At 44.2% G+C, this 17,312-nt stretch overlaps 1 protein-coding gene across 5 annotated transcripts in view; it reads left to right on the top strand.

Annotated features, from left to right (window-relative positions):
• The window catches only part of LOC137333062 (serine/threonine-protein kinase PAK 3), a 188,931-nt gene that overhangs the window by 139,615 nt on the left and 32,004 nt on the right, over positions 1 to 17,312 (top strand). For all 5 annotated transcript variants that reach the window (XM_067997164.1, XM_067997163.1, XM_067997160.1 and 2 more), the window contains 3 exons: positions 3,796 to 3,912; positions 11,925 to 12,105; positions 12,410 to 12,473. In XM_067997164.1, coding sequence (XP_067853265.1) covers positions 3,796 to 3,912; positions 11,925 to 12,105; positions 12,410 to 12,473 — 362 coding nt within the window. The remainder of the gene's footprint in view (positions 1 to 3,795; positions 3,913 to 11,924; positions 12,106 to 12,409; positions 12,474 to 17,312) is intronic.

The raw sequence follows: 17,312 nt of genomic DNA, 5'->3' as shown, positions 1-17,312 counted from the left end.
AAAACAGGAATAAATCATCATTATTTTTGTTATACTCAGAATCTAAAAATGGATGGAGGAGAGTAGCAAAAACATGCTTGGTAAGGATGGTGAAGGCTTTGTGAATGGTCAGTATTGATGGATCCAAGGGCCATTTGCCACTAATGCAAATTCATTCCTTTCTCATTGTGAGTACTTTCTTGGAATCAAGTTAACTTTATTAATAAGTCATCTAATACATAGACACATTAAACAATACATTCTAATAGAAAGTCAGATTAGTTACAATTCAGGCTACATCATTCATTGTGATAAATGAATTGAAAATCTATTAACTTAGAATTAGTTATCCATTTGAGTAAACTTAAAAAGACCTATAAAGTCTTTCGGCCCAAAATAACCCTGTGAAGTAATCCAGCATAATCTGGGCGGCAGTGGCAGAAAGTCAGCTGCTCCCTTCCCCCTCCAAACGTACTTCTGGCATTTCCTGCTGCAAATGGTATTGGCTGCATAATATGGGCGGGCATATTATAATTATAGGCAAATGAGATATTTGACAAATGACCTATTTCCCGTTACTGGGCATAAGGGACACAGAGGCCCTGATATTTACGGGGAGGGAGCGGGGGCGACTGCCTGCAGCTGGGAAACTCGGAAATACGGGAAACGTGAAGGTCCTGCTGAATTTAACAGCAGGACCTCATTTGAATTTTTTTATCTCTGTTCCCCCTTGGCAGCCAGCCGCATTGAGAGGCTGGCCGCTGTTGGGTGATAAGGCCCATGGTAGAAGGCCACAGCCGGGGAGTGGAGAGGAGAAAGAGAGAGATAGATCGCGGTGGGGGGGCGGGGGCAGATTGCAGGGGGTTCGGAGATTGCGGGGAGGGGTCTGGAGATCGCAGGGGGCGGAGAGATCGCGGCAGGTTAGTGGGGGGCCAGAGGGAAGCACTCCTGCTCCTCCTGGCCCACAAGCAGTGCTGGAATAGCACTTACCTGCTGGATCCGGCAGTCCTCGCCTCCCTTTAGCTGCTGGGTTTCCCGAGCCCTGGGAAACCTGGCCTGCAGCTGTTAAATCCAAATGGCTGTTAAAATTTGAGGCTCGGAGCCTCATTAACATATTAAAATTATTGATCTGCCTCTCGAGAGCAGGTTACTTGCCCGCCCCGGTTAAACCGGAATTAGGCGTGATCATGGCGGGTTGGGGTCGGGATTCATATTTTTACGAATTTAACCCCCTCCCCACCCCTGAACTTCTCCCGTCTGTCCTGGGGCATTAAAATTCCCCCCAGAATGATTGATTACATTACATAAACCAGCAGAATAGAAATGGGCCAGATTTTTTTTTAAAATTAGATGTTCCCCCTGGAATGTGGGTCCACTTATGTTGGCAAGGTACTACAACAAATTCCTTCCTCTCCCCTCCTCCTCCTGTGGTGGGTGCTGTGAATGGCATTGGCCCAAAGTTTTGACCCCAGGAAATGGAAGGGGGTCAGGAGCTCAGTTAAGGGGGTTGGGGCCATGGAAGTTCCTCCCTGTCCAAAATCCACCTCCCTCGGAATTTACAGGCTTTTTTTTAATCTGCCCTTTCAACAATAACTTGCATTTATATAGCGCCTTTAACATAGGAAAATGTCCCAACGGGTTTCACAGGAGCTTAATCAGACAAAAAATGACACCAAGCCAAAGAAGGAGATATTAAGAGAGGTGACTAAAAGCTTTCCTTCTATAGTTTGTTTGAACTCTCTTTTGGATCACTTTGACAATCCTTCTACTGATTTCAGCTTCTTGCCTGAAAAATTCTTTCGCTCTGTTTTCATTTGACTTTCTTTCCTTTAGATATTCTAGTTCTTCACCAAAGGCATGCTTCTCTTCACCTTATTCTTTCAAAATTTCCAAATCTTCTCCTTGCTTTTCTCTCTCTCCCCCTGCTGCACACCAACACATGCCTTTATTGCTCTAGTAAACAGTTAAAAAATTAACAGTTGAGAAAAAAATGTTTTTTTTTAGTTAGCTACTTAGAAGAGAATTTATTTAGTGACAACCCAGCTGACCATGAGACTGCTGTATCCAAGTGAGATTAATGATGTATTTTGTACCAAAGTCAATGATTTAATATAAATTTATTGATTCAGTAGTTACTCTATTATTTCAGAATCTACTGGTATATCATTGAAACAACAAATTTTACCTGGGCAAATAAAACAGTTGCATGGTTTTTGGAGGTAGAAGGGGCTCAAGCTTGGAGCCCCCCCCCAACTTTCCAGTACATTAGGCACCAAGTGAGTTTTTTCCTTTCTTATCCATATGACATAGCGAGAAAGTAACGGCAGCAAGAACCCTAACAAAGGAGACACTGCAAACATTTGGCAGCACATCACTTCTCTACCAAATGGCTGCAAACTGGATACACTTGTGAGTGGAAGTAAGGCCAGCCACCTGAGGCGAGTCTGAGCTGTGCATACTATTCTCAAGTCCTCCAGAAAGTCATTGAGGGTTCTGCTTAAAACGGAAGAAATAAAAGGCACCAAATGTTGGCCTGTGGCTTCTTTTGTAGAGGAAGCTTTCATACCAAAAGTCCTATCAAAATACAGACTGTTATAAAGAATTATTAGTTTGAATATTCTTTGTAGATTTCTGTCTATTTTTGCTCTGTTTTTTTCCCCTTAATGAACTCCCTTAAGCAGTGAGTACTGATAAGAACAACAGGGAACAGGCTTGAAGAGACACTGATCATGACCTCACAAGGCAGCTGAATTAATAAAGACAGAGATGTAATTTTTAACCAGGGAGTGCTTCAACTTCAGCTGTATTAGTTGAGCTGTCACATTGTTGGATATTTACTGTTTAGATAAAATATTTGTAGCATTAGGAAGGAATTTTGGTGTGAGGGCAAATATAAGGAATGATATACACTTACCATGAGATCAGCTCTTCAGCGTCAGGGTACATATGAGAAATGATGAGCACTTATCCTGACATCAACCTTTTAATGTGCAACAAAGAACAAAGATTATCCACATCTAAGCAACTTTACTGTCTCACTTTTTCTCCCACAGTAATATCCATAACTCTAGATCTAGTTTGGATAAATGTTGGTTTCTGATGTTCACAATAGCATTGCCACCTTTTTACATGATGTGGAGATGCCGGTGATGGACTGGGGTTGACAATTGTAAACAATTTTACAACACCAAGTTATAGTCCAACAATTTTATTTGAAATTCACAAGCTTTCGGAGGCTTCCTCCTTCCTCAGGTGAATGTGGAAATGAAATCCTCGAACCCTTCGTATTTACATGTTAGACTTTTCTCAAATTTATACAAGAAAGGAATGTCTCTTTAAACCTAGCTCAATGGTTATAACATTGCAGCACATTCAACCTTAAATAACTTGTTTGAGAAAACTGTTTACTTCTAGAACCATATTCTGGTCAAATTTTTGCAGCGAAGGACCATTTAGTACTGAAGACACTGACCTCCTCAGTGTCTATGCTCAGTGTGAAACAAAGGGGCAAAGAGTGGAGGTTAACATTTCAGATCAATAGGCCTCTTTCTCCTCTATGCTAAAAACATATAATTATAAGCAAGCACAGAGTACTGCAGTTTTTATTGTATTTATTGATAGATTTTTTGTTAGCTAAGGGTATTAATGGTTATGGAACCAAGGCGGGTAGATGGAGTTAAGACACAGATCAGCCATGATCTAAATTGAATGGCGGAACAGGCTTGAGGGGCTGAATGATGTATGCCTGTTCCCATCCTTTCTCAAAAAAAAATCAGATTTAAAAATAGAAATCTTACACTGCTCTGTTTGTCACAGAACACAAAGATAGCGTCAGAACCACCAGTTGTACCACCCGTGTCAGAGGATGATGATGAAGATGACGACAATATGCCACCGCCAGTGATAGCACCGCGGCCAGAACATACAAAATCGGTCAGTGGAACTTGTGTTTTTGCAGATGCGCCAGGGTAGAAACAATCCTGATCAAACACCAGCTAGTGTTATAGAATAGAATTATAGAAGTTTACAACATGGAAACAGGCCCTTCGGCCCAACATGTCCATGTCACCCAGTTTATATCACTAAGCTAGTCCCAATTGCCTGCACTTGGCCCATATCCCTCTATACCCATCTTACCCATGTAACTGTCCAAATGCTTTTTAAAAGACAAAATTGTACCCGCAGACAAAATTGTACAAAATTGTTCTTTAATGTAAATATACAGTCTAGGCCCGGTCTGTAATGTTTAGAGAGTACGATCTTCATTAAAAGGTTGGGCTCATTAGGATGCTAGAAATTCCTGATGTAAAGAAATTAAAATGTTGAGCAAGATGGCAATTATTGTCCTTAGTGTGAACATTAGATGGATTAAATGAGTGATATTGTGGTGATGAAGTATCTTGCACAACACTACACCATGTTTATAACAAAAGGAGAGCACAGTGGCATGATTAACATAATTTTGTGTCATATGCAATATTATGAATTTACTAGCTTAAAAATGATTGTAAGCAATGTTATCATACAAATATTTAATGCACTATTAAATTCTGCTTTCCACTATTTCACTGATGTGGTAATCCATTTATTTTAAATGGTTTAATGCCTCCTTTAAAATAGTGGAGAGAGAAATTTAGTAGCAGCATGTCAAATTTTCGTGGAAGATTGTTAGGTTCAAGCCTCACTCCAGAGACTTGAACACATAATCTAGGCTGACACTCCAATGTAGTACCGAGGGAACACTGCACTGTCAGAGGAGCTATCTTTTGGATGAGAGGTTAAACCGAAACTCCTTATGCCCTCACAGATGGACATAAAAGATCCCATGGCACTATTCGAAGAAGATTAGGGGAGTTCTCCCAGTGTCCTGGCCAACATTTAATCCTCAACCAACACCACCAAAACAAATTAACTGGTCATTTATCTCATTGCTGTTTTTGGGACCTTGCTGTGTGCAAATTGGTGGCCACGTTTGCCTACAAAACAGTGACTATGGGCCCGATGTTAGCAGGGCTGCGGGTTCTCGGCGGGGGGGCTATCGGGCGCGTGGGTAACGCGCCCGGTGAAATTAGTCAGCTTCCCGCGCGATTGTAGCATCCAATCCACTAATTGGATCCACTTACCTGCTCCTCCGGGTTGATCGGCGCGTCGGGCGAGCTGCGCATGCGCAGTAAGATCTGTCAGCTGGAGGCGCTCTATTTAAAGGGGCAGTCCTCCACTGACAGATGCTGCAACAAATAGCAAAAATTACAGCATGGAGCAGCCCAGGGGGAAGGCTGCTCCCAGTTTAATGATGCCTCACTCCAGGTATCAATACATGGGGTGAGGAGGAGGGGGAGGACAGAGATCTTCCTCCCGGCGTGCGGGAGGAAGCGGCCTGCCTCTGCCACCAGGAAGGCTTGGCTCGAGGTGGCAGAGGAGGACACCAGCGCAACCAACATATCGCCCACCTGCATACAGTGCAGGAGGCGCTCCAATGACCTCAGTAGGTCAGCCAAAGTGAGTACACGTAGTCTTTCCCCTACACTCCGTCTGCCACATCACTGCCCCCACCCCACATCTCCTTCAGCACTGCCAACACAACCCTGTCACATTACCCCTCATACCCACTCAAACCTCATCCTCATCTTACCTGCACCTACTCACCTCGCCAGTACTCATCCCGCCACTACTGCTCAACCCAATCCTCATACAATCTCATGGCTCTCTCTCATACTCACCCTCTCGTGCATCTCTTTCACGGCCAGCCTCACTCAACCTGCCACTACCTGTGCTGCAGCCACAGGGCATGCATCACATATGTGCAGTAGGCAGCGTAAGGCAAACATGTCGTGAGCATGAAGGGGATGCACAAGGGTGTTTGAGGGTTTGTCATGGGTGTTACTTATATTGAATTTCTGACCAACTCACATTACATATTATATTGGCACCACTACTGCCATGTCTTCGTGAATCCTGTCTGGTTTGTGCAATAATGCCCTCTCCTGAGGATCACTATGAGGACCCACAACTGATGCCACCCATTGTGTCACTGCAGAGTGGGTGTAGGTGTATTTGCAGGGCTCTTTTGCACAGACGACTGAGAGACATCGGCGATGTCCCAGGTTGCACCCTGGAAGGATGCAGAGGAGAAGTTGTTGAGGGCAGTGGTGACTTTGACAGCGACAGGTAAGAAGATGTTGCTCGGGCCAGCCAGGAGCAGTTCGGCATTAAAGAGGCTGCAGATGTCCACGACTACATGTCGAGTGACTCTGAGCCTCCGTGTGCACTGCTGCTCAGAGAGGTCCAGGAGGCTGAGCCTCAGTCTGTGGACCCTGTGGCGAGGGTAGTGCCCTCTGCGACGCATCTCTCTCTGTGGTAGCCCTCCCTCCTGCTGTACAGGTGGATGTGTCACAGCACTCTGTTGTGGAGCTCCACGTGTCAGAGGTGGACGGCGAGGCTGGTGAGGCTGGTGATGCTGTTCGCCCTCCGAGGAGGTCATGACTGCAGCTACGGCGGCCCCCATCCGCAAGATGTACATCTGAGGGGGTCCGCAAGGTAGGTACATGTCTCTGGACCCCGGGGTAAGTGTGCAGGTTGGTGACTTTGACTGTCAGGAGGAGGGTGGTGGAGGCCAAACTTTATCCCAAGTGACAGAGTGGCCTCCTGCAAAGGGTGAGGGTCTCCCCCACCCCCCCCCCCCCCACCTGTCAAATGGACCTTTGCAGCTGCCACAGGCTGACAGCTGCAACACATCCATTTGACCTGGGAGTGTTTCTCCCAGTATGGGAAACAGTCCCAGTTTGCTCTAAAATCCCACATAATCCCTTAATCAGGTCAGTTAATGACCTGAAATACCTAAATAAATACTTTCAAGTTGAACCCCGCTGGCTTTAATTGCCTGCGGGATTCCCACCAGCGGGGGCTGCGCGGGCACGCCGGCGCGTCAACGGGGAACCCGGAAGTGCGCGGGTTCGGGGCGGGCTCCGGTACCGCGCCGGGATTCTCCGATTTTCGGAGCCCCCCCGCCAGGAACGCACCCGATAGCGGGTGCTAAAATGACGCCCATTGATTCAAAAGTACTTTCTCGGCTGTAAAGGGTTTTGGGGCATCTTGAGAGCTTACAAGGAGCCATAAAATGCAAGATCTTTCTTTCTGTAACATCTGAACGTTGCTTACCAAATCTTCATTCATTGTATTCACTGCTAGTGTGCAATTTTGGCCCAGAATTTGATGTGAAAATAACGGTGAGGCTATGGCGCTCACTGTTAGTTATGCGCAAATCGTACAGCAACTTCAGGCGAGGGCAGATGCGTGAAATCCGAAAGTTGCTGTCTGAGATGCACTGCTCCGCCTTTAGCTTCACGAAAAACGGCACCTCACAGTCTACCTCACCATTGAAATGCATTGAATGGTATGAAGTTGCTGTATTTGTACGGTAGATACAAACTAAACTCACCACAGAAAGTTAGGGCTTATTCATTTCAGTCTAAGTACCCTTTTAATGATGCGATAAGTGTTAATTACTGCCAATCAACCTCTCTGGCACTGAAAATTAACTATTACAAGCATGGAGTCTCATTCCTTAAGATTTTAATTGTTGGAAAATTTTTTTTAAATTTTAATTAGAATTTTTTTTATTTTTCCTTTCTGTCTCATTTTTCTCTCTCTTAATCCAATCTTTCTTTCCCTCTTTTTATTTCTCTTTCCGTACCTGATTTGACATTGAATTCACCCACTCTTCACTTCCTTCTCAGTCCTTGCATTGTTAATTTCACAGTCCTTTAACCTGATTGGTTTGGGAGCTACAAGTTGCTTGCCCTGTTCACTCAGATCCCAGATGCCCTGTAGGGGGCATCGCCCTGTTTCCCTCTCCCACTTCCAGCAACTTGCAGCGCAAAATATCATGGAGATTAAATGGGCAAGGACAAGTCTAACTAATAGCGGGCGCCGTTCGTTGGCCGGCTACAGCAAACTCTGGGCAATTATAGCATTGAAAGGTACATGGGAACATAACTTGAAAATATTAAGTAATGCAGGAAATTGGCTACACTCTGCTCTCACCACACAAGCACGCAGATCCTACTATTTCTTCCGTCAATTGAGATTTTTGCATATGGTGTTCTCTTTCTCTTTCCCCAACTGACTTTCTCATAAACATGCCTTGATAATGTCGAAAAGGCTGAACAGGGACAATAGGTGTGCTCTGGCTCATTCCCACGGGAATCCTGGCCCCCCATTTCAGATGCAGGTGGGCTATTTCACCATGACCTTTGGCAATTCTTGAGAAGACTGCAGTTCCCTCAGAGAAGCAATAGCTGAGTCGTTCCAGATGCCAGACAGCTGAGGCACAGCTCATAAGAGAGACCGTCACCTGACTAAGGTCCAAGGCCACTGCCAAATGAGTCCTACTGTCACAGTGCCCTTTTGGCAGCAAACTCAACATAAGTCGTTTGCTGACATTGAGCTCCCCTCCCCAACTGCCAAGCTTCCCATGTGGAGATCATTCTTCTACTCCTTCAAGCAGGCAGTCTTCCACCTGGCCCCAATCATTCTGAATGTATCCCCTCAGTGACAAAATCCAGCATAGGCATGATGGGCTGAATGGCCTCCTTCTGTGCTGTATCATTCTATGAAAATCAAATCTAACAAACTTGTATGGTTTAAGACCACAGTGGCTCTCCTTGGTCCCTAACCTTGTGTGCACTTTCAAGACCTTGGTCTTTTATTTCTACATTATCGGCAGGAGATTCTGAGGTGGTTGACTGCAGCAGGAGCCTTGACACTTCTTTGTATTTGGCTGTGGGCTGTCTCCCCTTTAAGAAAAAAATAGTGAGTGTGAAGACATGTTGCACGCTGTCAAATGGAATGCAACCCAGATTTCAGAAAGCTTTCCTTATTGGAGAGGAGTTGGCACTCACTGGCAAGACCACCTCAGTCCATGATCCCGGATTGTGTGCATCCTTCCCTCGGGACTTTTCCTCAAGCCTAGAAGCTGGGTCTTCCTTTACTGGACTGCAGAGAATAACACCTCAAGCGAAGAGTTTTTAAATATTTGAGCTCAGTTAGGGTTCACTTCTGGTGGCAAATTTGCTGATGTCTTAAACTTGTGCCCCCTTTAATTGAACCGTTTGCCATAGTGAACAACTTATGATGGATCATCTTTGTCAATTTTTTTCCTGATCATAAAAACTTCAATGTCCAAATTTAGTGAACACTGGAGCAAAAATGGAGGTTTGTAACATATTTTGTACTAGATTTGAAGTGTGAAACAATTATCAATAAATGTAGAAACCCTGAGACTTAGAATTCAATGCTTTTGCCAGAGATTGTATGAGAGGATTTAAAGTAAAATTGCTGTCCAGCATGATGAATGTGAGGCCACTAGAGTACTTCAGAGAAGGAACTGAATGGGGCCGATAATGCAGTCATTGTGCAGTGTTGCACATGAGTAAGTTGACCTTGCTGTACAACGTAAGGTCAGCTCAAGTAAATATTTTTCTGGTGCTCAAGTTGTATAACACATGACGAGTTGGGAATGCTGGGGGAATGCGGTAGCTACAATTTTGGGTGCTAGCAGTAAGTGAAAGGCTTTTTTTCCCCCTCTTCTTCTTTACACCCATTGGAGACTTAACCTCCTTTCCACATCTAGCCATTCAAGATGAAAACAACTATTGAAAAATGACAGGTGGCCCTATATAAGGAAGAGGACTGTCCTGCAGCAAAATATCCCCCTAACAGAGCAACCTAAACTGGGAGCTAAGTGACTGGGGTTCCACTCAAGTTTTATCATGGAGAGACCCCTCATTTATATAAATTATGGGACCTTAATCAGCTTAGCGCACAACTTATTCAAAGACTGGCGCCTGCAGTACTTCGGTCCTGTACTGCGAGATGCTGAATCCATTGGGCATTTGGTAGACCTCAGGTCTCCATGTTTGATAATACAATGGCCTGGAATTTCCTGCAAAGGCGATATTGGTGACGATCCTCCAGTGGTGAATTCATATAAAAAATTCCTGGTTTTCTAATTAGAATACGGTGCAGCAAGTATTGGCCGCAAATCAGAAGTGACACAGCCAATGTTTACTCAGTGCAGTACTAAATTTTACAACTTGATCCCTTCTCAAATTTTATTTGTTCTCTTTTTTAATGTCAATTATTACAAAGCAACAAAATACAAATTCCATGATAAGTATTGTATCGTAAGGTTATTTGAAGCCTCAAGGGAATGTCTGCATGAAACAGATGGTAAATAATTCATATTTATATATGGATTTTTGCCATATCTAACTGTGGTACTAGAATGATCTTTAAAGACATTTTACCTTCTAGCATTGGTTTTCACATGTTCCTGCATCCTGGCTGGGAGTGCAAGTACCACTGATATTTTGGGACCCTCGTAGTTTTGAATCTGTTCTTGCAATCTCCTCAAAATACTTGAAACCATACTGATATTTTATATTCCTCAGTGATACGGGCAGTCTTCTGTGACAATGATTTTTTATATTACTTCTTGAAGCTACAAGAACTCAGTTATTTAATCAAAAAGTGTCGTCTGATTGCAGCAGTTTAGCCTTTACTATCTATCAACGTATTTGTGAGTGGGTCAACCTTTTTCGATAATTTCACAAATTAGTTTCTGGGTCTTAGCAACCTTCTAATCTTCTTTGTACTTTTTATGGAGAACTGTGACCAAATCAAAGTCCCCACTTCTCCCTTCTGGCCTCCAAAGTCAATCCATGTAAATGGAACAAATTTAAATCACCGTATGCGAATTTGATCAAGCAATAAACTGGAAAATACCATTTATAAAGGCGATGAAACTGACAAAAATTGCTGTCAGTTGCATTATACGACATGATTATGCTTCATAAATTACAGCTCGGATTTGTCTGCCCTGTGAACACCTTTCAGATCCTGCAATCTCAAAGTGATAAATGACCATTAACTAGACAAGTTATGATTATGGCAACTTATTAGGCTAACGTGACTCTGATCTGCAGCTTTCTCTGCTACAGTTGTCGTCTCAAAACAAAGAAAATATTGGAAACATATTAGAATGTTGCTTTTTCTGGCATTGCTTCCTTACGGATGCATGATTCAGGTTAGTGTCTAGTTCAATCGAATCCTGCATATTTCTGGGACCTTTGTCCAGATTTCAGTTTTAATTAATTGCGTGATCAAATTCAAGGACATCTTGAAGGGGCTTTATGTACAATAAATAATAACTATGAAGTCAGCAAAATGATTCTAACATTTGGAAAAGTGCTAGAGATACATGATACTTTTGTTATGCGTGAAGCCTAATGAACTTAAACGAATGGCTCTCCGTTTTCCATACCGATCTCGGAACAATAAATCACGGCGCTGGGTGACCTGGCAGCAACATTATTTTCCAATCTAAAACGAGTGAAACATTCAGGAAATTTGTGATCATCACAAATGGATTTTAATGGAGGGGCAGAGCTAGAATAGTTAACTGAAATATTGGGCGAGGGTAACAGCTGGAAATTTTGGTGTGGCGTAAGTAATGCGTAAGTCACTTACACCCTAACTTCCTGGAATATCTGCGCTAGATTAATGGCATGCGCTGTAGATGCACCATTACTACGGTGCTAAATCGGGCGGGGTGTATAATGAGTTGCCCAACCACAATCGCCAGTTTTCCGTGCGTGCTTAAAGTGAAAGTTATCCCCCCTGTCTAGTAGGAGTAACTGGATAGTGATTAGGAGTAGGAACCCTGGCACATTTCCATCCCCTACCCCCACTGACGCCAATAAGAGGTGACCTGGCTGAAAGCAACCAACTTGGCACAGATCACAGAAAGAACTTAGGACCTTCTTAATCTGTACAGCTCAGTTCTACGTTGGACAGTGCATTTGCTGACTCAGCTATCTGGAGAGCATTTATTGATTTCTAACGAGTTAATTGTGATCTGATAGTGACTATAATTCTTTGTGCAGATTTTTACCCGATCGGTAATCGAGCCCATCATGCCAGTGGCTCCTGTTAAAGATGTTACAACCTCTCCAGTCACAACACCACCTGAAAACATGACCAGCTTGAACAGTCAGCTTTGCAGAAACACTGACAAACAGAGAAAGAAATCCAAGATGACAGATGAAGAGATTCTTGAAAAATTAAGTATGTATTTAAAAATAAACTCTTTGATTCTCACTGAAAACCAGTTTTTAGTTATTTAAATCCTATTTTTAAGCTTTATTAAAGTTCTGTTGGGCCATTTGTGCAACTTCATATTTCGCATTTTCCATGGCACAGAAGACTGGCGGGAGACAATTGTAACAAAGGAGACGGAGAGTGTGAAAATGTGCCTTTTTTAACATGCAAGTTTAAAAATAATCTTGTCCTCACAAAAAAAGTTGCTTTTGAAATGTCCTACATGTTATGATTCCAGTATCTTTACATTTAATGTGAACTTTTGTTTTAGGAAGCATAGTGAGCGTGGGTGACCCCAAAAAGAAGTACACAAGATTTGAAAAGATCGGGCAGGGGTAGGTGAAAGATTCCTTTTGTTACTCGAAAAATGGTCACACTTGTAATTTAAAGCTGTACTACCATATTATAAAACCCGAAATGTGACATCAACAATAACTGTGGTCCTTCAGAAAGTCATTCTATCTTCCCTTCATAAATCATGACAGTGTCTAGTCATTTTTGATTTGGTTTTGGCCCTGAAACCTAAAAACCACCAACTGATAAATGTTGTTGCATTTTTAGCTTTAGAGACAGAATTTGCATAATAAACAGCAAGGTGCTTTTGAGCTGTTCTGTATAATACACTGTCAGAAGCAGTCATGTGTCTGACTGATTTTGGGGCTGCCTTGGTAATTACTTTGTACCTCCGTGCATACCCCATCTGCTCCTCTGAGACCGGACTGCCGGTTGGTTTGTTCCTCTCCCACCCCTTAACTCCTTTCACTCCACCATCAGTGGCCTGCTGTGATTGGCGCTGTATCCTGTAGTCGGGAATTCCTGCCCACAGGGTGCAGTGCTGCCAGTCACAGAAGATAGAAGCTCAGCAGCAGCACTTAGCGTGGAGCTGCGTTACTGCAGATTTTAGTCCATAAACGGGGGCTGTGCCCTCAGATTGTGCCAAACGTGAACAGTTAGCACACATTGAGGTTACTAATGTGCTATACCATCAAGTTGCCTGACCTAACCATTGATTCAGTAAGGCACTAGGATAGCTGTTGGCAACTGTTAATGGGCATGGAGAATGTGCTTTTTTTATTAAAGTGACGCCATTCAGATCTAAAGTTGAGCTACTCAACATCCACAGAATGAATATACTTCTGTGCATTAGTTCGAATATTCCAAGAGGTCGGTTTAATTAAGTGTCCTCTATGGCAGCAGTGGAAGTTGCTGCAGGTTTCTTTGTGAAGTGCTATGGGAATGATGGGCTTTGGATGACAGAAAACTGAGATGATGCTTTAATAAAAATCCAGAGCCATTTTGAGAGAGGAAGCAGAAGGGAGATTGTGCCTATATTCAAATTTGTAAGACAAGAATAAATGAAGAGAAACTCTAATACTTTTATTCTTTGCTTATATGTCAAATAACCTTAATGATTATCATCTGAAAATTATTTGACATATAAGCAAAGAAAATAAGTATTAGAATGTCTTATTTATACCTTCTGTAATTGGTAAAAGTGCTAACACTCTTGCATGCAAAAAAAAACATTTCAGTTTGAATAAAACCTGAGGCTGAATGGAGCAGTGAGTTCCATACTTTCCTTTCACCTCCAATTTAGGTTCATATCCAACTCAGATGTGATGGGTTGAAGTCTCCTTTGTCTACTGACTGTAAGGTTTCTATCTGAAATGGATGTGGGGAGTTTCAACCCACTTCCTAGTGGCATGGGCTCACAGCACAAAACTGTCCCTAATTTTGGACTAACTGGCACAAAACAGTTGGTGTGGGAAATGCAAAATTGTCATTCTGATGAAATGGGGCCCTCTTGTGAAGGGGCTGAGGCACATTGTTGTGGAGTAGAGGGAGCTTTACTCTACATCTAACTGAATGGGAGAGTGTTTCATTCACTTTGATGAGCACAAGATCTACTATATGGTAAAATGGTTCCCTCACAGGTACAATTCACTGTATCATTTCTCTTCCATCACATTCAGGAAAGAGCTTGTGTTTTTAAATCACTTACTCATCAGCAGGGAATTGAGGATAGATGGCTTGATCTGAAGGAAAAGGTTCCAGTTGAACTCCTTTAACCAGCCTGAAATTTACTCAGGGGGCACGTCTCATTCATGGTGTCACTGAAGTAGCACTTCATGATGTCACTACAGGGAAATTCTAGACAGGGGGCTCAATTTTAAAACGGAGTCAGGACGTGGGGGGGGGAGGGGTGTCAAATTGAGGTCAGTACGGTTTTCCTGGACGTCCTTACGATTTTGACGTAAGGACGTCATTTTTTTTTTGTCGGATTCCCGTCCCACTGACCGGCTGATTGACAGGCTGGTCTCAGTCGGACGGGCGACCAGCCAGGGAGAGGATGTCTTCAGGTAAGTCTGCAGGTAAGTCTTTGTTTGTATGGATGGAGGGGTGGGAGCATGGGTGGGCACAGGGACATGGTGGGCAAGGGGCATGGGGGTCGCGAGTCATGGGGGATGGGATTGGGGGTCATCGTGGGGGTTTGCAGTCGTTGAGGGGGAGAGTCGGGGGTCAGAAGATTGGAGTGGGAGTGGGGAGGATCAGGGTCGGGGGTGGGAGGATCAGAGTGGGGCAGTGGATTGGGGGTCGGAGGGTCTGCGGTCGGGAGGCCACGATCGGGGGGTTGGGGGTCCACGATCAGGGGGTCGGGAGTCCGCGATCAGGGTGGGGGGGCAGTCCGTCATTTGGGGTCGAGGGTCCATGATCGGGGGGGGGGGGGGGGGGGCTCCGCAGTCGGGGGTCTGCGATCGTTTGGGGGCCGGTGCAGGTAGGCTTATTGGGCCTGGGGCAAGCACTCCTACTCCTCTGGGCCCACACGCTGTGCCTTTCTAGGTACCTACCTGTTAGTCTCGGGCCTTCTCATCTTTCACGAGGCGTAAAACGGAAGACCCAAGAATCTCGGCCCCCCGGTGTTGAAATCGAGAATTGGAGAAAAATGGAGGCCTGAAGCCTCCTTGAAACATTACAAGACCCGGCCCGCCTCCTGGGAGCGGGTTGGTCACCCGCCCCCTCGTCCCGCCCCGGTGAAAACCGGAAATGGCGGATTGGGGGCGGGCCTGAAATAGTGGCAATTTTCAATGCCCCCCCCCCGGCCCCAACCCACCCGTTTTTACTTTGAAAATTGAGCCCAGGATGTCTGTTCCCAGATTATAAATGTCCCTGAGGCTGTGAAAGGCGCTATATAAATGCAAATTCTTTCTTTTACTCTAAGTGCACGCTAGGATCACCTGTTTGTTCACTTAAAATTGGCCACGCCTCCCTGCTGCTGGTCCTGGATGGGCACATGTTTCGCTTTCTTGCGTTCCTGCCCGGAAAGTAAAAAAATAAACTTTAGTTCTTCATCCAGTCGTGATTTTTTTTTTGCTATGACCATTTTTGAGGTGTGATGACCCATAGTTGCGTTCTCTATGCAAGACTTTTCTTTATATAGATAGATTTGGCAGTTTGGATGGGCTCAGTTCCCTTTCAGGGCCAGTTGTGTTCTTTTTAATAGCCATATGCTGTGTGCTAATTGTACAACATTTTGTTCAAATTTCTGATTTAAGAAATTCAAATTGTAGATTTAAAATTCAGGCAAGAAATAAGGGAATATCCCAAGATTTTCTCCGTAAAGGGAATATCTGAATGTTTGGTTATCACTCTTCCCCCCTCCCGCCCTTGACCACAGAGGTTTTTTAAACAATTGCCTTTAATGACTTTTGCTGCTTAATTGTTAATTAATCGATCTGCAGCACTGTGAAAGGTTCTTTAAGTGTTCTAATCTGCATGTATGTTCTGCTTGGATGTGTATAATTGCCTACAGACTGACAAATTTCCAAGATTTAATATTTCATACTATGGCAGAACTTGCACAGAGCAGTGTGGCAATGATCGCTGCAGTTCCTGCAAAATAAATTTACGAATGTACTTACTGCGGGCTGTGTAGCATCCACTTGCGTGATTTTTGAACTGCGTGATTAAAGAATTGTGCACAATCACCTAGCCTCTCAACAGCCAGTGGGCCTGGCGGAGCAGGAGTACTTCCGCCAGGCCCAACAAGCCTACATGCAGCAACCCCCCACGATTGCCGACCACCCCCCAACGATCGCTGACCCCCACAACGATCGCCGACCCCCTCCAAAGATCGCCATCCCCAACTATCGACAACCTCCCAAAATGATCGCCATCCTCCCCCCCACGATCGTGACCCCCCCAACAACTGACCCCTGATCCCCCCGACGACTGACCCCTGATCCCCCCGACGACTGACCCCTGATCCCCCCGACGACTGACCCCTGAACCCCCCGATGACTGACCCCCGATCCCCCCCGATGACTGACCCCCAATCCCCCCCATGACTGACCCCTGATCCCCCCCAGTGACTGACCCCTGATCCTCCCTCCAATGACTGACCCCCAATTCCTCCCCCAATGACTGACCCCTCCCTCTGATGACTGACCCCTCCTCCCAATGACTGACATTCCCCCGGTTCCCCCCCCCCCACCACCACCAAATGCATGTCGATGCCCCCCAAGCCATGAGAAAGAAAAAAGACATGAGCCGAAATGTATATTAAAGTTACGCATTTTGGGGTTACGTGAGAAGTCTGAAATTTCCACTAAGCTAAATTAAGAAGCATGTCACTGCTTTTTTATCTGACTTGGGTTGAGTCTATAATATATTACATTTCTGTGTATGTTGTGCCTTCCTTGTATTGATAAAGAAAATGCCATGGATGTTGTATATATCGATTATCAAAAGACGTTTGATAAGTTGTTGCATTGGAAGCTTGTTGATAAAATTAAGGCACATGGTATCAAAGGGAGTGTCGCAGCATGGATAGGAAGTTGGTCAAAGGACAGAAAATGGGGAATAATGGTTAGTGAAAGATTTTCATACTAGAGGAGGGTAAATGGTGGTGTCCCCCAGGGGTCAGTGTTGGTACCATTGCAATTCTCAGTATATATAAATGATCTAAACTTGGGTATGTGGGGCACAATGTCAAAATTTGCACAAAAATAGCGAGTGTGGTTAATTGAAGAGGACTGTAGGTGACTTCAGGAGGTTGTACATAGTTTATTACATTGAGCTGATAGATGTCAGATAAAATGTAATGTGGAGAAATGTGATTTGGTCCATTTTGGGAGGAAGAATAAAGATAGGAAGTAAATACTAAATGGTAAAAC

Source organism: Heptranchias perlo, chromosome 15 (assembly GCF_035084215.1).
Source record: "Heptranchias perlo isolate sHepPer1 chromosome 15, sHepPer1.hap1, whole genome shotgun sequence".
Classification (NCBI taxonomy): domain Eukaryota; kingdom Metazoa; phylum Chordata; class Chondrichthyes; order Hexanchiformes; family Hexanchidae; genus Heptranchias; species Heptranchias perlo.
The sequence above is the reverse complement of the archived record's forward strand: the minus strand, read 5'-3'. Positions and strand labels throughout refer to the sequence as shown.